Genomic DNA, 21,062 nt, shown 5'->3' on the forward strand with positions numbered 1-21,062 from the left:
TATAACAATTATATAACACATAACACATAGGCATATATCTAAAGAGTGATGGAATAGACACAAGATAAGCAGTATTTCTTTTCTTTTCTGGATAAATGGATGTAAATTATTATGTAAACGTTTGCTAAAGTTTGTAATGGCTTTATACCTTGTTCAATAAAAAAGATTCAAAGTAACAATTTTTTACAGGTTGCATGTTTTGAGTTACAGAGGAGGTCTAGGGCTAGAATGATTGCTGTCGCGTTAACGATCGTGGTGATACCTCACATGTGTGGTTTGAACACCGTTCTCATATGCGGGCGCTACTCACGTATGCGTTCGCTTCCGCACACGAGCTTGTTAGGACAGTTAACTGCGTAATGCCCAGAGTCTCCACAATATAGACAGAGGTTCTCCGAACGTCTTCTTTCTTTCTCCTGAAAAGAAATGGATCTCTTAATTGCATCAACCTGCATAGGTTCAGCTGTGTCAAAATCTGGAGAAACTCTTGGATCCTTCTGAACAAATTGACTAGCAGGGAAACACATACCACCATTACTTCCAAACATTCCCAGTCTCTCCTTCCTCCTTTCTGTAAGCCTCTGATCAACTCGGATACATAGTTGGATGAAGGCTTCAAGATCATTAGGAGTCTCTACTCTGGCAAGCTCATCTTTTACCTGTTCAGAAAGCCCTTGGCGGAACTGACTTTTTTGCGCTGCTGGGTTCCAAGTGGTATCTGCCATCCAGCATCTGAATTCAGCTGTGTATTCAGCAACAGAGTGTTTACCCTGCTGTAAACTATGCAACTTTGCTTCAGCCGTAGCGCAGCGGTTGGGATCATCAAAAACTTGATTCATTGCATCCTCGAAAGTCTGGAAATTATTCAGCATGGTACGGTCTTGTTCGATATAGGGGGAGGCCCAGGCTAGAGCTTCCCCAGTCAGGAGGTTGATAACAAACATTACCTTCTGTCTTTCAGAAATTAATGCAGCGGGTCGCATTTGGAAATAGATGCGACACTGGTTAAGAAAACCTCTGTAATGGTGGCGGTCACCATTAAACTTGGGTGGGTGAGGCATATGTGTGTTAGTATCATCTCGGGAACGTAGATCCAGCAATTGTTTTGTCAGAGCACGGATCTCTTCATGTTGCTCCTTCACCACACCTTCAGGTACGGAGAATTTTTCTTGGTAAGTGACACCGAACTCCTGCAGCTCTGCAATTTGCTGCCTGAACGGAGCCACAGCATTTGCTATAGCGGCCTCCATGTTTTGGGCCAGAATATTCTGTCACGATCAGGGGTCAGGCTCGAAGACCAATTGCTATAGCAGTTGCAGGACTACCACTAACCAGCAGGATAGGAACACAGGCAGACACCCTGGCAGATGACACAGGCTCACCTAAGGTGCGGAGTCTAAGTACTAACCGGTTTTCACCAGAGCTCCGGATGGTGGAGATGGATTTAGCTGCGTGTTAGTACCAGGTCGCGGTCCTCAGGATGGCCCCACCAGGAGGTGAGTAAGCCGGGGTTCAGTAGCGGATAAGCAGGTAAGGATCAAACAGAAGCGTGGTCAGTAAGCAAGCCAAAAGGTCGGTAACGAGTTGTTGCAGGTTGGGATCAGGCAGAAGCGTAGTGGTGGAACAAGCCAAGGGTCGATAACGAGCAGTAGCAAATATAAACGGCAGCAGAGAAGACGGGAGCGAGATACAGGCTGGAGATGGCACAATATTCTGGCAAGGAGGAAGTGCAGAGACATGGCTTATATCAGGAAGTTCATGGGAGGAGCAAAGAGTTCAAGGTTCAGCTGATATCAAGGTACAAGGCAGGGTTGTCTAAAGGATCTGACAAGGCACTGTCCAGCATCTCAGGTAGCTCAGAGAGAAGATTCATGGCTAGACACAGTTGAGGTCCTGGGTTCAAGTCCAGGTCCTAACAAGGGGTATTTAATTATACTAAGCATTTCTACATTATGCATCTAACTTAAGGATGATACCCTCAACTAACACACTTATCTAGCAGTACCCTTCCCCACGCACACCCAACACATGTTCTATTTATCTTACACACCACTGAACTCGCTCTCCAGCTGGATATATGAAAAACTTTTCCATGAATTCCTGGACAGACTTTGGGATGTGACACAGGAAGGGGTTTACCAGCTGACCTCATTAGCAAAGGATCTGCAGAACGATGCTTTTTCTTCCGTGCTTTTTGATGCGTTTGCAGCGCGATTCTAAAACGCCAGGCAGGGCATGCATTTTCTGTGTGGTTTGCCATGCGTTCGGAAATGCACAGATGTGAATGGAGTCTCATTGTTCTTGTGTAAGCACACCAATTTCACTTTCAGATCCCACGCTTAGTTCTTTGGCTCTTTTTCCCCATGACACGCACGTACACGTGGCAAAGTAGCTCATGGGACATTTTGCCATGTTACTGACTGCATGTGTTTTACTGTGCGTTTTGACACATTTGTCGCTTGTTTTTTCACATATAATAGACTGCGAGCTAGGCTTCTGGGAGAATGGTCAAACATTCCCATAACATTCCCACAACTCAATATTGAACCCTACGGACTAAGACTGGGATTCCATTAAAGTTCATGTACGTGTAAGGCAGGCATCCCAATACTTTTGGTAATATAGTGTAGTTGATGATAGATCTAAACGAGATTATATATTGTATGGTGAGCTTTGCAGAACCCAGGACATACTTCTCCTGTTTTCAATATTGCAGCTCTATCTACATAGGCTATAATCTGATCGCTCAGCTCCTGAACACTCTGCCAAATGAACGATCTATGGCTGTGTATTTAGTGACAATGGTATTCATTGATTGCATAGGAAAACCGTGCACCTGGTGAGGGGGGGTAGTAGGGTGACCACATTTGGGTCACATCCCAAAGTCTGTCCAGGAAGTAATGGAGAAATGTTTTTATACATCCAGCTAGACACTGAGGTAAGGGATGTGAAAGATAAAGAGAAAGCTTTTTTTATTTCTGGAAAAGAAGTACATTGATGGTATATTGGTACATAGGGGAGCTGAAATTAAGGGGAAAAAAAGTGAACTTTAATCAAAAATAGAGGCCCTATCAACATACAACAAAAATCAATAAACACCACAAATGAATGAAAACCCACAAAATACCGACCCCTGAATGGATCTCAGACCTGCAGAATTCACCTTGAACCCATTGGAGTGGAAAACCTGAACCTCATTCCTATTTGTAACACTTAGTTTGTATAGCCTCATGAGAAATGATCAACATTCACATTATAATAATGATAATAATATCTGATTTCAGGTTCCGGTATCTCGGTGCTCAGATCCCTGTCTACCTGGCAGCAGAAAAAAGTTTGCATCTTCCATCCATAAATGCTGCTATGATTGTGTCCCATGTCCAGAAGGAGAGATCTCCAACATTTCAGGTACAGTTTGTACACATTTTTTCCCATGTTTTATCACTTTAAAGGTTCCTGCAAGTAAAGAAAGATACCTGTTGATCCTGCCAGAAATTTATTTAGCCCCTAATTCCTGTTGTCGGCTGACTGCACACAGGAGTTTGTGGACTGAAATCAGAAGAATGGTATCAGCCCTGCCCAGTTATATTTTGCTACTGCTACTTATTTACTACAGGTACTTATATAGGGCCATCAATGTACAAAGTGCTTCACATATACACTATATTACCAAAAGTATCGGGACACCTGGCTTTACAGGGTTCAATATTGAGTTGGCCCGCCCCTTGCAGCTTCAACTCTTCTGGGAAGGTTTGTCCACAAGATTTCGGAGTGTGTCTATGGGGATGTTTGACCATTCTTCCAGATGCTCATTTGTGAGGCAGGCACTGATGTTGTAGAGAAGGCTGTCGCATATGACTGGCTGCTCTACCTTGAAAATGTACTCTCCACACTTCCTGCATCTAGAGAATGGCCGAGGGTTGGCGACCAGGCCGTCGCACTTTCCACACAGCATACCCAGGCCATCGATGTCTCCAGTAGTGTAGAGTATGTACCGCCCCCTGCGGCAGCAAGCGAATGCCTGTGTCTGTGAACACGGAACCAAGCAGCTGTATTCCTGTGGGACCCCTTCCAAGAGGCATCCTGGGTCCTGGTGCAGGCTGCACACCGGGGACACGGTACATCCTGAGAAGCCTTTTCTCCAACTCCGAAAGAAAATGGACTCGCCTCTTCCTTCTGCGCCACACTCTCACGCGATGCCTCGTGCGGAGAAAAAATCAGCCCAGACTCCTCCCACTGGGCACTGGCTCCTGTGTAATTTTGTGGGCTTTTGGCACAGGCTCCTCCCATGCTTACGCACCTCAGTGAAAGTCTCTCCAAAATGGCGCTGATCTTTATGGCGCAGTTCAAAAAACATTCTTCACCCTCTGTTCCAAGGCCCTGCAAAGTAAATGTAAATCTGCGAGCCCCCACGTGTAGCGGCCATAACCCATTGCAGGGTGGCCTTAACATTTGGGGCTTACTGTTTACCTCCGCTTGGCTTGTCCTTCACGTCTAGGGGTTCCCAGGATTGATACCCAACAACTTTGGAAGCTGACACCAATAAAGTCCTTTTGAAAGGTTTTATTTTTCAGGGGTAACATCCAACAACACAGTCTCATATGGGAACAGAGGGCAAGGATGAAGAACTCAGGCACCTCAAACTGCTAATATAACAAAGTCTCTATTTCCACCCAGAGAGTAGCCACTCGCAGCTGGGCGCTTCAAGGCTGAGAAAATCTCTAGCCAGAGATTATGGCAATAAGCAGGTTGATCCAGAACTTAGAAAATCTCTAACCTTGAACAAGATGTAACTGGAAGTGAACAGGAACCTTTTTCCTCAGTACCTGGAACATTCTCTGTCTCCTTAATAGTACTGGAAAAAATGTGAATTTGTCCTTCCCAACTCAGTAACCAGGCACTTCTCAGGATGCCACTTGCCAGCCCTCCTCCGAAGAGTCCTCCCCCGGTCACTTTCACGAGCTGTGGTGCCTCTCCAAGTTGAGAGCACACCCGGACACCTTGAATCCTCCCTCAGTTATTGCGCCTCGGACCAGCCAGTTCAGAGACTTGGGAACAGATGGATCCCTTCCCCAGACCATCCGGTCTATTGGGGCTAACCAACGGAAGCATGTTAATTTACACATGAATGACATTTTGTCCAAAATGTCATCCGCTACATTTAATATATTGCACTTTACCAATCCCTAAATGTGGTGGCTTGATGGGGGAAATTCCCCTATACGCTGTGAGTAATCCATGTCTCCTGTGCTAATAAAGTGCCCTTTCAGCCTTTTGGTATAATGCATCTGTGTACACCCCTGTTTCCCGTATCTTCCCAAGTAAACAGACATAACCACCATCCTCACATCCTTAGCTCCACAGGCAGACTTGTTTCTGGAGACCCTGTGTTCTGTTTATTTAGAGTACTTAACAATAGAGCTTGATGGTTTCACAATCAGACAATCAAGCACAGGCAATTCTTAAAGCAGGAGGAGTTATACAAATCTCAACCAGTGAACAATGACTAGGGTAGTCTATGGGCGCGTCTGGGCAGGGGAAGTGAGTATGATTTCCCACCCCCTGTATCTGAAAGCCATGCTCTCCAGTAAGACAAAGGAAGCCGCATGGCTGGCCTTGAAATAATGGATGCTGTCCCCAACCATAAGGCACGCAAAGACTCCCATTTTCACCATTGCCGTGAATCCTTATTCTGCATTGTTCAGAGAGCAATGCATACTGGGATTATACTACCATCCCTGAGGATGGGAGAATATCTGCAGGAACACGCCATAGCCTCCCTACATGTTGATCAAACACAGAGACACACGGGCGTACATCCCCCATAACTGATAATGTCTTTGCAGAGTGAACACATCCTCCCCAGATGATCGTCTGTGCGTTGCACAGGGGCCCTTCACTGGCGGACATAACCACACTCTGCAAATACTTCTCTGCATCCTCAAGAAGCTTTCCACTACCAAAACGGGTCTTAACTGGTGTCAGTCTGCCCCAATCCGCTCTTTAGAGCGGGCTGTGGATCTAACACTGGGAGACACTGTGACAATACATATAAAATACATCTTAATAAAATTTCCACAACAGTCCCTCCTCTTTTGTCATATGCCCCCATTTGTCCCTTGATGAATCTTGATCTTATTCTTACACCTGGAAAAGAATCAGCCTTTAAAGTCCATAAAAAGGAAAACACAGCTTGACTTGTAGAGTCTGTTCCTCAAGAGGGATGACTTAGAGGTGGACATGAAGGCCGGTTGGTCTGGGATCCTCTGTGTCTTGTACGTGGGCTGGGCTTTAGGGTGTCTCATCTCAGTGAGGAAGATGTGGTCATCTGCTCGTGCTCTGTTCACTCGTCCAATCAGGTAACAGCAGCACCTCATCACGGCATATAGAAGGAATAGAAACAAAAACAACATGAATATATATGTCCCTACTTCCATTTTGTTTTGCGGAGAAAATTATTATGGCATAAAACGTTGTGAGAGCAACTGAGGTCTGAGGATTTAGGACCGAATATCCTATGCACTCTGACCACTTCTATATCCTCGGGGGAAACATCTCTCAGGAGCTTACTCAGAATGCCCAGCACAGTGGAGAGTAAGTCTGGGAAAGTTGTAACCTCTGGCAGACCCCAGATCCTGATATTATTCCTCCTGCTGCAGTCTTCTAGATCTTTAGTATGTAGCTGCTTGTGTGCCAGATGGGGCAGAAGAAAGTTGGGTTTCAGCAGCTTGTAGCCAATGTGAGGATTCCACAGAGTCTAGTCTCCCCACCAGTTTGAAGTTTTGCTGTAGAGAGAAAATAATCCGCCCAATGCGCCTAGAGTATCAAAGCCCCCCTTAGTTGTCAGGTATCTCAGCAGTTCTCTGAGCTCTGCAGGTTGGGTATGTGGTTCAGCCAGTAACAATGCCCAAGGAGGAAGGTAGCTGTGTCAGGCTTGTGCAGTATCGGGTGTCCTCCTCATCCAGCATAAGCCCAGGTGAAGAGGTACCCAATGTCATTATGTCATTACAAGGTTGTACGCTAAAAATTCACACAATTCTAAATATAATCAATAGTGTGCTAAATCCGGAAAGATAGCTTCAATATCCAGCTCCACATTTAACCCTTTGGGGGTAAGAGTGTCAATTAAAAAAATCCAGTATTAGTATCCTAGTATTTCTTGTGTTATTGAATTATGTGCATTGGAATTACAGGAGTGATAGTACTGTTATAATGGCCCTGAAATGCACTAGAAACCTATTCACATGCTTGCTTATGGAGTTTACTGTGGGTCAGATGTATTGTATATGTACTTTAATCGAGAAATATATCGGTCTGGGCTTAGATATGTCCCATGTTGAATTTTAGGTATAAAAGTTATGTGATGCTTTATGTAGATTATGTATTGACTTCCAAGTTAAAGAGGAAGTAAACCCTGATGGGTTTACTTCCTCTTTGTTTCCCTGCAAAGGTAAAGCATAATGGGCTACTATGCATCGCATAGTAGCCCATTATGTGTCACTTACCTGACACAGGAGCCAGCGATGTCACCACTGTCCCCTGTAGCATGAAGCGTCCATCTTTTTCCGGGTATCGCTGCTCCGGCCACTCATATTGCCGTTAGCAGCGGCATGCTCAGTGCGCCTGTGCGCCACTGTCTATGGTGGTTGTCTTTTTGTAAATATCTCCTAAACTGTGTAGGTTTAGGAGATATTTCTTGGACCTACAGGTGAGCCTTAATCTAGGCTTACCTGTAGGTCAAAGTGGTTTGTAAGGGTTTACAACCACTTTAAGTAGTGATGGCCGCCTGTGTGCAATTTTGTAGATATGAGCAGTTTGGTACTTGAGAGGTTAATGCTTAGGCTGCAACTTGTTGATATATAAAATGGGATGACGTTCCTCATCACGGCCCTCAGAGGAAGCCGTAATGATGAAGCGCATCAGGGTGTGACCTTACGGCGACCAGAAGTGGCGTTTTGCGTTCCACGGCCAGGAAGAGACAACTGGAAGTAAGCGGTGGATGTTGTCTTCCTAACACACAAAAATCTTGTATCTTTCCTGTGCTGTGAATAACGCATTTTAATGCTGATGAGATAAGAATCATCTTACTCTCAGATTTTATGATGCCTGTCATTTGAGATGAATAAAGGATAAGAAAACGGAATTACACTATTGTGAGCTTTTTTCTATCCGAGTACCTATGGGATATCCAGTACAGCTCTGATACCCTCCATGACATGGATGACATTTGTTGGTAACATATCAAAGCTTGATGTGTTCTGATGTCTGATGGGTGAGAACCTCTAAGGGGAGTGTGACGGTCTGACGGATGACATGAGGAGTCTGGTGTGAGGTGCATATCTTCAATAACACATTAAGGCCCCTTTCACACTGGGGCGGTTTTCAGGCGTTACAGCGCTAAAAATAGCGCCTGTGTAGCGCCTGAAAAAACCGGCCCCTTTCACTCCAGTGTGAAAGCCAGAGGGCTTTCACACTGAAGCGGTGCGCTGGCAGGACGGTGAAAAAAGTCCTGCTAGCCGCATCTTTTGAGCGGTGAAGGAGCGGTGTATTCACCGCTCCTAAACCGCTCCTACCCATTGAAATCAATGGGACAGCGCGGCAATACCGCCGGCAAAGCGCCACTGCAGCGGCGCTTTGCGGGCAGTTTTAACCCATTTTTGGCTGCTAGCGGGGGTTAAAACCACCCCGCTAGCGCCCACAGACCGCCGCTAAAACGACGGCCGCACCACCCCAGTGTGAAAGGGGCCTAAAACCACCATCTGTGTCTCTCTGGACTTTTATCACCATCTGTAATTCACTTGTTTCTCATGTGCTATTTACTGTATCATACAGTGCCTTGCGAAAGTATTCTGCCCCCTTGAACTTTTCAACCTTTTGCCACATTTCAGGCTTCAAACATAAAGATATAACATTTGAATTTTTTATGAAGAATCACCAACAAGTGGGACACAATTGTGAAGTGGAACGAAATCTATTGGATAATTTAAACATTTTTAGCAAATAAAAAACTGAAAAGTGGTGCGTGCAAAATTATTCGGCCCCTTTACTTTCAGTGCAGCAAACTCACTCCAGAAGTTCAGCGAGGATCTCTGAATGATCCAATGTTGTCCTAAATGACTGATGGTGATAAATAGAATCTACCTGTGTGTAATCAAGTCTCTGTATAAATGCACCTGCTCTGTGATAGTCTCAGGTTTCTGTTGAAAGCGCAGAGAGCATCATGAAGACCAAGGAACACACCAGGCAGGTCCGTAATACTGTTGTGGAGAAGTTTAAAGCCGGATTTGGATACAAAAAGATTTCCTAAGCTTTAAACATCCCAAGGAGCACTGTGCAAGCGATCATTTTGAAATGGAAGGAGTATCAGACCACTGCAAATCTACCGAGACCTGGCCGTCCCTCTAAACTTTCAGACAAGGAGAAAACTGATCAGGGATGCAGCCAAGAGGCCCATGATCACTCTGGATGAACTGCAGAGAACTACAGCTGAGGTGGGAGAGTCTGTCCATAGGACAACAATCAGTCATACACTGCACAAATCTGGCCTTTATGGAAGAGTGGCAAGAAGAAAGCCATTTCTCAAAGATATCCATAAAAAGTCTCGTCTAAAGTTTGCCACAAGCCACCTGGGAGACACACCAAACATGTGGAAGAAGGTGCTCTGGTCAGATGAAACCAAAATCAAACTTTTTGCCCACAATGCAAAACGATATGTTTGGCGTAAAAGCAACACAGCTCATCACCCTCAACACACCATCCCCACTGTCAAACATGGTGGTGGCAGCATCATGGTTTGGGCCTGCTTTTCTTCAGCAGGGACAGGGAAGAATTAAAATTTTAGGGGAACATGGATGCAGCCAAATACAGGACCATTCTGGATGAAAACCTGTTGGAGTCTGCAAAAGACCTTAAACTGGGACGGAGATTTATCTTCCAACAAGACAATGATCCCAAAATACAGCAAAATCTACAAAGGAATGGTTCACAAATAAACGTATACAGGTGTTAGAATGGCCAAGTCAAAGTCCAGACCTGAATCCAATCGAGAATCTGTGGAAAGAGCTGAAAACTGCTGTTCACAAATGCTCTCCATCCAACCTCACTGAGCTTGAGCTGTTTTGCAAGGAAGAATGGGCAAGAATTTCAGTCTCTCGATGTGCAAAACTGATAGAGACATACCCCAAGCGACTTGCAGCTGTAATCGCAGCAAAAGGTGGCTCTACAAAGTATTAACGCAAGGAGGCCGAATAATTTTGCACGCCCCACTTTTCATTTTTTTATTAGTTAAAAAAGTTTCAAAAATCCAATAGATTTCGTTCCACTTCACAATTGTGTCCCACTTGTTGGTGATTCTTCACAAAAAATTTAAATGTTATATCTTTATGTTTGAAGCCTGAAATGTGGCTTCAAACATAAAGATATAAAAGGTTGAAAAGTTCAAGGGGGCCGAATACTTTCGCAAGGCACTGTATGAAAGCTGGTCATAATAATTAATGACGGTAGCGCTGCTTTAGTAATCAGGGGTACTCATTGAAGCACCTGTGGACAATTGCTGTGGTTCACCGAATCGCTGTGATTATTGAATGGTGTTTATTATTTTCAGACTTACCAGCTCCATAGTGCCCAGATAGTGGAAGAAGGCCTGAGTTTTCACTGTATTTTGGCATCTATTTATCTATCATTTAAATATTATATATTTAGGTACTTTACTATATTTTTCTTTTACTCTCCCACAATACACTGATGGAAATCCCATTGTTAGCTGTGAGACAGCAGAAGGCAATTTGTTGCTAATGTGTAAGGTAAAGTCTACAGGTCTAGAGAAAAACAGTTTGTAAATGGATAGAAAACTAGCTAAAAGCTAGAATTCAGAGAGCAGTGGTTAATGTTTCGTACTCGGAATGGTCTATGATTATCAGTGGTGTACCCCAAGGTTTAGTGTTTGGACTCTTACTCTTTAATATGTTTGTAAATTATATAGGGTCTGGAATTAAAAGGACCATTTTGGTCTTTGCAGATAACACCAAGCTATGCAGTGAAATATGATGTCCTTACAGGATGTCTCCAACTTACTAGCCAACCTCACTGTTTAATTGGACAACTATGTGGCAAATGAGGTTTAAAGTGAATGTAAAAGCTCTTCTATACTCAGTTAAGTGAACAGCCCCAGATGATACACAGAGGTGAAACAAATCCCCCTATATAAGTTTTAGTTATAAATCGGCTGTCTTCAGCTTTCTACATGCTTTAGAAAGTTCACATTGTGTTAGATTTTTTTTCTTCCTGTTCCAGCTGTGGGAGTGGAGTCTAGGCATACACTGTGTGACAGCTGATTGGAGGAAAGGCACACCCCTTCTACACATAGGCAGAGTAATGAAGAAACATGCAGACCTGTGCTGTGAATAGACAAGCTCTCTGGTAACCTATCTCTAGTCACCCACCACAACACAAATTTCCAGCTGTTTTTATCTCTTGTGTCAGAGAGCTTGTCAGAAGTTATCATTCTGATAACAGAGGAACAAAGCAGCAGAAATACATGGGGCTCAGAGCTTTGAAGAGAGGTAAATAAACACTACATATATATGTGTCTAGGAAAGATTTCATAAATTGGGTTTACATCCACTTTAATGTTAATAAATGTATAGTTATGTATTTGGGGGAATGTGCATGCATCATACATACTAGGGGGAGTATAACTGGGGGAATCAATGATGGAGAAGGATCTTGGGGTTTTGGTAGATCATCATAAGCTCAATAATAGCATGCAATGCCAAGCTGCATTTTCCAAAGCAAGCAAAGCCTTACTTGTATTAAGAGAGGTATGGACTCCTGATCATTTTGCCCCCCCTGTACAAATCATTAATAAGACCTCATCTGGAATATACAGTTAAGTTTTGGGCACCAGTTCTCAAAAAGGATATCGGGGAACTGGAGAAAGTGCAGAGAAGGGCAATCAAACTGATAAGAGGCATGGAGGAGCTCAGCTATGAGGAAAGATTAGAGGAACTGAATTTATTCTCTCGTGAGAAGAGGAGATTAGGGGGGATATGATCAACTTACATAAATGCATAAGTGATCAATATAGTGAACTTGGTGTTGAGTTATTCAGTTTATGTTCATCACAGAGGACAAGAGGACGCTCTTTACGTCTAGAGGAAAAGAGATTTAATCTCTAAATACGGAAAGGTTTCTTTATAAGAGCTGTGAAAATGTGGAATAGACTACCCCAAGAGCTGGTTTTGGCCAGCTCAGTAGATTGATTTAAAAAAGGCCTGGATTCTTTCCTTAATGTACAAAATATAACTGGATACTAACATTTATAGGTAAAGTTGATCCAGGGAATATCAGATTGCCTCTCGGGGGAACAGGAAGGAATTTTTACCCAGCTGGATCAAATTGGATCATGCTTTGCTGTTTTTTTTTCCTTCCTCTGGACCAACTGTAGGTATAGGATTGTGTACATTGTATGATGTTAGTTTTTTTCCCCTTTTATTGGTTGAACTAGATGGACTTTTTTCAACCAGACTAACTATGTAACTATGTTTTCTCAGAAGCTCTGACCAAGATTCTCATTGTGTTTGTATTGTTCTTCCTGCAGACAGTGAAAACTGCGTGAAATGTCCTGATGATGAATGGCCAAATCAGAAGAAGGATAGGTGTGTTCCAAAATTGGTGGAATTTCTCTCCTACACGGATGATGCAATTGTTGCAGTATTTTCACCTGTCGCCATACTCTGTTGTCTTCTGACTGGTTTAATATTGAGGTTATTTATACATTACAGGGACACCCCCATTGTTAAAGCTAATAACCGGAACCTGAGCTATCTTCTCCTGGTCTCCATCATGTTGAGCTTCCTCTGTGTCTTCTTGTTCCTTGGCCGTCCAGTAGATGTGACCTGCATGCTACGTGTAACCTCTTTTGGTGTCATCTTCTCAGTTGCTGTCTCTTCTCTACTTGCCAAAAGTATCATGGTGTGTATTGCTTTTAAAGCCACCAAACCTGGGAGTCCCTGGAAGAAATGGATGGGAGCCAAACTGCCCAATGGTATCATTTGTGTCTTCTCACTGGTTCAAGTCATAATCTGTGTCTCTTGGTTGACGATTTCTCCCCCCTTCCAGGATCAGGACACTCACTCTTATCAGGGAAAGATCATCATTCAGTGTAATGAGGGTTCAGTTATCGGCTTCTACTCTGTCCTGGGATATATGGGGCTTCTGGCAGCTGTGAGCTTCATTATAGCTTTTTTAGCCACGAAATTACCGGACAGTTTTAATGAGGCCAAGTACATCACCTTTAGCATGCTGGTGTTCTGCAGTGTCTGGATTTCCATGATTCCAGCCTATCAGAGCACCAGAGGGAAATACATGGTGGCTGTGAAGGTTTTTGCTATAATGGCATCAAGTTCTGGACTTCTTGGCTGTATATTTTTCCACAAATGTTACATAATTCTGTTCAGACCTGACCTGAATACAAAAATAGTTATCCACTAATATTTATGGAGGAACATTGGGTTACCAGTAGTTATAGCTTTACCTCTATTATTGTTAATTTTAGTATTTTGTTAGCATATTGAGAATGAACATTGTTACATTTAAACATTTAGTACTTACTTCTATGGTAGATGGCAAATCTAATTTTTGCTCTCTTAAAGAAGAGTGCCACCTTAAAAAATATATTAAAAGTCAGCAGCTACAAATACTGCAGCTGATGACTTTTAATAAATGGACACTTACCTGTCCTGGGTGCCCGCGATGTCGGCAGCAGATGGTGAGCAATCGCTGGTCTCTCGGTGGAACTCTCTCGGTGGAACTCCGCTTTAAAGAACTAGGGACACCTCTGGTATCTGACGCTTTGGGTTTGTTGGAAACCTTGTCCCCTGCTGGGTGCAGTAGTTCCTCTCCTCAGCTGTTGCATCAAAACAGAACAAAGTAGTCACTTGGTCAGGATGAAACACAGAGTCCAGAGGGGAACAAAACCATCACAAAATGTCAGATACCAGCACCACCCATTGCTCTTCGAGATGGTAAAAATTTCACCCACCACCCTCCAGAAAGGTAAATATGAAGCATGTTCTTTTATAAGCTGCTTGTAATGTCATAATTAATATTTATCATTGTATGCAGATGTATCCAGCTTTATTAATAAATTAATTTGACTTGGTGTATTCTACAATAATCTGTAATACTTGTTGAAGTTGATGAGTCATGTTTCAGTAAGTTCACATTTTAAATAATGCGTTAACTTCATTTTTTTTCCAATAGTTTTTATTGACTTTATAAAACAATAGGGGGTAAAGAATGTTGTGGACATTTTTTATTAATGTATGTTGTCAGATGTCCCCCAGTGTCAGTTTTGCTGCAATACACGTGTATTCGCACATACAGACATTGGTGGAATATCATTGGCTGCGGAAACCTTCCTGTGGACACGGCAGATCAGTTTGCTCTTTTAGGGATGTTCATTTATGCCGCACTAAGAGACTGGCCGCCTCATGGCGATTGCATTAATGCTCCTAGCAAGCAGATCTGCGTACGTGGGAACCATAGCATAACCATACAAAAATGATGGCCCACTGAGCCATGATAGAGTATGGCTCATGCCGTTGGTAGCGGTGGGAATGTGCACATGATAGCGTTCAGAGCCCTGTAAGTAGTGTTCAAATTGTGAGACACTTTGTGTCTCAACAAGAAGCATGGCTCTTCACATGACCATCTGCACAGGTCTCTACTGGAATTCTATTTGAGTATATATATGTGTGTGATTGGTTCTTTTGAAAGAATACATGTGTCTGATTTGCTGATTCTGAAGCCACCACCTTCCTTTGTTATTCATGTTTACAGTATAAATAAAAGCAGTAGATCATGCTAGAGAGGATTTTGCTAAGCTCAACGTGATACCAGCGCCTGTCTGTGTTACTTGGAGATATAAAAGCGTGCTTTCCCAGCATTATACAACAAAGCTATGACTGTGCTTATTAGCACATGGAATTATTTGCTTATAAAGGGAAGCTTTAAAATTTCCATAACAAAGATGGCGGGACAGGAATTTCGGAGCCAACAGAACTTTTTTATCCAGCGGACCTCAAGGGGGAATAGGGATCTAGAACCAGATCAGCAAAGGCCGGCCTATGGTAAGACAACCATATTTGAAGGTTTTTGAACATTTTTGCTGTTCTGTGTTTGGGATCTTAATTTCTCTGTCCACTGTATGGAGTAAGTTCTGCTATGGAAAAAAAAACTGATTTTTTTTGTCGCTTTCTGTATAATGGTGGGACTTTAATTGTAGGTTATATTTTTGTCATTGTAAGTAGGCCTATTAAATAGGAGAGCACCTTTATTTAAATCCTCTATAGGTCCCATTTAATACAAATCTAAAGTGCATGCTGTGTATGACTTAGCAGGCTGATAAGTAACTGTATGTTGTGTAATAAGTTTGTGATGAACATGAGAAATAGAAATTTATGAATTGTGATTATTACCTATGTATGGGACCAACAAGTCAGTTGTGTATTTTGTTTAACTGATACAAGACACATGTCCCCATAAATTTGTAATATTTTCACCTACAAATGGTTTAGTGAAATTTGATATAGTTTAGAAAAGGTTTGGTTTGAAGTTGTTTTAAAATGACTTTGTAGGAAGTTGTAAAAGTTTGTAGGAAGTTGTAAAAAATAGCTTCCGCATATTCAAGTGGCCATGTGGCTGAGGGGGGAAGGGCGGCAATGCATTGCTGGGAGATGTTTTACAGGTTTCTGGGAAATAGCATCAACAATAGCATGGGGGAGCTCTATTTTTTTCAGATGAAAAGACAATGCATGCAACCATCGCTGTTTGTATTTCTCAATGTCTTGTTCCTGTGGAAGCTGATGCCAGAGTTAAGTATATGACCTTTCTTTGGGAACAAAAGTGTATTTTGTATTTTATGTAACTTTGGCATTTTTTGGATGCATTATTTGGTTGGATAGCCTGTGTTTAAGTCCTCCTATGTGCCCTAGTTGATGTAGCCTAAAGTGTTTGCCTACGGTTAAGTCTTCATTCTGTGTCTCAATTGTGTAGTCAGTTTTTGTGGGGAGAAATTTTGGTTTTCTAGTGAAGAAAACTCAGTTTGTGTTGGTTTTGGCGGGATCAGCGACTGTTTTTTTAATTTGTTAATGTCAGCCATTTTGTTGTAGTCTGGATTTCATCCACTATGTTGTCGTGCTCCAGCTTTCGTTGGCCATTTTGTTGTAGTCTGGATTTCATCCACCATTTTGTCGTGGTCTGATTTTTGTTTGTTGCTACTGCCATTTCGTGTCTGCTGTGTTTTGGTTTTGGGTGGAATTGCTCTGCTTTTGGGCCAGGTTTCAGCATTTAGTGAGGGTGAGACATCTTTTTACAGGAGTTTCAATTTTTTGCTTTAGTTGCGTTGCTTTTGTGTGGTGGTATTTCGGTCTCAAAACTTGTGGTCTGACTGCCCAAGGGATATGGGAGTTGAGGGGGATTCCCTCCCATATGCGATGGGGGGGGGGTTTATTTCGTCCTTTCCTGGACAAAAGGCTTTTAGAGATTTTGAAGTTTCCTATATGATGTTATAAAGTCCAGAGGGGGTAGCCATAGATTTTTTACTGTCATTGAGAGACATAATATGAAGTTCAGGGAAGCCAGGCTTCCCTTCCCCCATGCTGTCCATTGATATGTAGAGTATAGAGTTGGGCAGAGAACAGGAAGTTCTTTGCAGGATGTGATGTATCAATGGGAAGTTGGTGGGAGAGACTTGGGGTCTTTTGAAACAAACATGTGGACATGTGGACTCACTTTGGTTTTTAAATTTAATTCCAGTTGTTTACGGAGTTTTGGGTAGAGAGTAAATATTCTGTGAGTAAACAGAAGGCATCCACATTATTGTTGTAACATCTAAGTACAGATATAAGCCTTTGAATAGTGGAGGATTTCATGGTGCTTTGTAGTTGTCTGACGAACAAGTTTTAGAGGGCTGTACATCGTGAGACCGCTCGGGTCGTGTATAATCAGAATTTTAGTGCACGATTGTATTAACATAAACGTGAGGAGTACAATTCTAGCAGTCCTGGTCAGGCCGTGTATAATAATTGGAAATGCAGGGGCCAGTTATAGTGATAAAGACACAAACAATAACCGCTCTGAAAGTAAAGCGCCGGGTTCTCTGAGCGCAAAGTCCGCCAAAACAAGCATTTCAAATCGCATGGACAATGGGCCGTCCATGCAGGGGTGGGAACCAGGCACCCCAGTCAGAAAGCAGCATAGTACATAGAATCTGGTATGGGGCTAAGGTCATTAGACACCCCACAGACTGCCATATATAGTCAGAGGGTACAGTAAGGTGTATTCCTTTGGAAGGTGCTTTTGATGTCTGGAGGTACGAGACTCCAGAATAAAAATACCTTGGAAGTAACTCAGCTGTGGCTTCTGAAATCTGTAATGATGAGTGGGTTGGATGTGTAGTGCACGCTTCTGTGGTTAAAATTCTCACTCCTGTTTTTCAAATTTGTGTGGCTGGTCCATGCAAGGTTTTCGAGCTGCTCTCATATTTTTCCCATTGTAATGTTTTTTCTATAGTTAAGAGGCAGTATTCTGTCTGGTTGCTTTGTTTTAATTTTTGTTTTGGAAACTATGAAATATCTCCCTCACATTTGTATCTAAATTTCTGTCTCATGTTTTAGTCTTCTCATTGTTTGTATGTAGCAATATGTTAGAACCCACCGCAGAGGCCCTCCTACGTGTTGCAGCTGTTGTATTTTTGTAGGAACGTGAAACTAAGAGTTACAGATAATATGTAGATGGGGAGAACAGAATTGTGACTTTAAATGAAGCACACATCAGTAAATGAATAAGTCAAGTGACTATATTTATTTATTTTATAAAGTCCATGATATGTTAAACAAACATTTTGGGCATCAACCTCTAAAATGCTCTGGGCATACAGCCTCCACACAATAAATCATGGACTAATATTACACAGTAAATTAGAAATCCAATACACAATCACATAAAACACAAAAAGCAATAAATGCATGTATAAATGTATCCTACTGTGGTTGAACCCAAAATGGCCAGGATAACCATGGTAAGTGAATAATAGATTAAAAAATCAATTAACAATGCCTAAATAGTAAATTATAAAACGGAGAGGATCATATAAATCTTGATATTCCATGATTGAGATAAAGCATAAAGGCTAAAGGCTCTATGCGTTTTGCGGTATTCCAACCGCTCATTAGGAGCATACATCATGGAATAATTCTGCAAATTATATATAAAAAAATGATGATTTGAATTATTAGATAAAAATTGACAAAGTAATTTGATTATTATAATTAATTTCAATGCTGGGTGTCCAACTCACGTCTGCATCATGTTTTTCCCTTTTTTAATTTTAATTATTTTTATTTTATTTTATTTAATTTTTATTTTTATATATGTATTTTATTTTTTATTTTATTCGTTCTGCCCCCCCTTTTTTGCCCCGTTGTCACTTCACTTTACTAATTTCCCATACACACATATTTTACATAATAGACAGATCCTTATCTGGTCTGTTACACATAGATTCCTCACATATATATTTGCATCTATTTCACAGGCATTGCATCTACCCACCCTGGAAGTGCCTATGTTGGTGGTTACCTTTCCCGCTGGCTGCCTCGGTGCCTGGTGGCTTTGCACTGCGGCTCTTTTTGCGGACCCAGATGCTGTTTTACTGGCCCGCTGATGCAGACGTGAGTTGGACACCCAGGCTTGAAATTAATTATAATAATCAAATTACTTTGTCAATTTTTATCTAATAATTCAAATCATCATTTTTTTATATATAATTTGCAGAATTATTCCATGATGTATGCTCCTGATGAGCGGTTGGAATACCGCGAAACGCGTAGAGCCTTTAGCCTTTATCCTTTATCTCAATCATGGAATATCAAGATTTATATGATCCTCTCCATTTTATAATTTACTATTTAGGCATTGTTAATCGATTTTTTAATCTATTATTCACTTACCATGGTTATCCTGGCCATTTTGGGTTCAACCACAGTAGGATACGTTTATACATGCATTTATTGCTTTTTGTGTTTTATGTGATTGTGTATTGGATTGTAATTTACTGTGTAATATTAGTCCATGATTTATTGTGTGGAGGCTGTATGCCCAGAGCATTTTAGAGGTTGATGCCCAAAATGTTTGTATAACACAGTGTTTCTCAAATCCAGTCCTCAGGCCCCCCCAACAGGTCATGTTTTCAGGATTTCCCTCAGATGAAACGGCTGTGGTAATTGCTAAGGCAGTGAAACTGATCAAATCACCTGTGAAAAATAATGGAAAACCTGAAAACATGACCTGTTGGGGGGGCCTGAGGACTGGATTTGAGAAACACTGGTATAACATATCATGGACTTTATAAAATAAATAATATAGTCACTTGACTTATTCATTTACTGATGTGTGCTTCATTTAAAGTCCCAATTCTGTTCTCCCCATCTACATATTATTGATAGGGATGGAGGCAGGCATTCCTTTAGTGCCAGCCTCATTTAAAGTCCCGAAAACTTTTCGTTACAGATGGTTTCGTTGTTGTCGGTTTTGAGCAATGTCAGTGACAATTTACAAATGTACACAAATGTTGTATTATTTGCCATTCTTTGCAGGTTAAAGAGGAGGGATAGAGTAATAACTCCTGTTTATAAGTATCTTTTTCTGGTCCAGTGAGTTTCTGAAAGTGTAAGACATAGAAAGCAGGTGTATGTAGATAGCTGTACACATGAAAAAATACACACGCCTGAAAGAAGGTAAAAGTATAATAGGCCGTTTCATTATTTTTTTCTGCACCATTCTAAACCCTGCGTCTCTTCCTCTGGTTTGTAATGAGAAAGAAAATGGGGGGGAGACAATGATAAGAATGACAGTTTTCAAGCTGATAATACTAATCTTTCTAATTCTAACCAAGTTTGTGACCTAGTAGGGCGACATGTTCCACGACAGTCTTTCTTTGATGGAATTTGAATCAGCAACCAGCAGTCCAGGTAAAGGTGGCTCCCATCCCAGATGCTAAGAACCTTCTTGTCAATGGTTCCAGGTATTACACCCCAGAAGGTAAGCCACACACAGGTTCAGTGACCACAGTCGGTGAAAAGTGAAAATGGGTTCATTGAATTCCCACATGTCTGGTTTATCTCCATAAGAGGTCGGAAGTCAACCAAAAACAGGGTTGTACTTTCCTCAGCAGCTGTCGTCTACATTCTTAGCTGACGGAGTATGTGCAGTTACTGCAACATAAGCTCCAAAAAATCCACCACAGGGTTAATGAGTCCCTTCCAGACCCTGACTCGATAACCAGTTTTCATTCTATCCAAACAGGTGACAGGGTTGTTGTAAAGAAAACATCAGAAGATGGGATAAGAGTCGAGATACCTCGGGCCATTCCAGGTTCAGCTGACCACGCCAACCTCTCTAAAGCTTGAAGGACGGGACAACTATATCCACGCAAGCCACTGCAAGAAGCTGCTTAACTACACCAAAGAATGAGGAGTGTTTTTTATTTATATTTTTAGTTTAGTGTATTTTAGCAAGGGTAACGATGAAAAGCATCCCAACTTATTGTTTAAAGTGTATTCTCCAAATAGCTAAGAAAGTGAACAGGATTAATTGCTGGGTCTACTCTGAATCTCCACCGAGCTTTAGTACCCCAGCGATGACGGCGGTATAAAACAAGTAAAAACTCCAAACAGACACTAGACCAATAGACAATAGAACTTAACGATACATTCTTAAGCCTCATACACACAATCGTGCTTTGGAAAACCTTCCTGTGGATTTTTGTAAAAAAGGGCGTCGGCCACGAACTGGTATTGCATACACACGATCTGACTTTTTAAGAAACAAACACGAACGTAGTGACGTTACAACGTACTGATGACGCTCCAAAAGAGGACGTTCAATTCTCTGGTGTCACCCTTCAGGCTCCTTCTGCTAATTTCGAGTTAGTAAATGTTTGGTCAGTGCTGATTCACGGTTTTTCATTCCGTGCTTTTCTTGAACGTTTCCGACCGTTT

At 42.0% G+C, this 21,062-nt stretch overlaps 1 protein-coding gene across 1 annotated transcript in view; it reads left to right on the plus strand.

Annotated features, from left to right (window-relative positions):
* Positions 1-14,142, plus strand: part of LOC143998165 (vomeronasal type-2 receptor 26-like) — a 127,408-nt gene extending 113,266 nt beyond the window's left edge. The window contains exons 5-6 of the mRNA XM_077493897.1: positions 3,285-3,408; positions 12,599-14,142. Coding sequence (XP_077350023.1) covers positions 3,285-3,408; positions 12,599-13,491 — 1,017 coding nt within the window. The 3' untranslated portion in view covers positions 13,492-14,142. The remainder of the gene's footprint in view (positions 1-3,284; positions 3,409-12,598) is intronic.
* Positions 14,143-21,062: the final 6,920 nt, after the last annotated feature.

The sequence above is a fragment of the Lithobates pipiens genome, unplaced genomic scaffold, assembly GCF_037356315.1.
Source record: "Lithobates pipiens isolate NorthernLeopardFrog02 unplaced genomic scaffold, aLitPip1_a1.2 Scaffold_19, whole genome shotgun sequence".
In the NCBI taxonomy this organism is placed as follows: domain Eukaryota; kingdom Metazoa; phylum Chordata; class Amphibia; order Anura; family Ranidae; genus Lithobates; species Lithobates pipiens.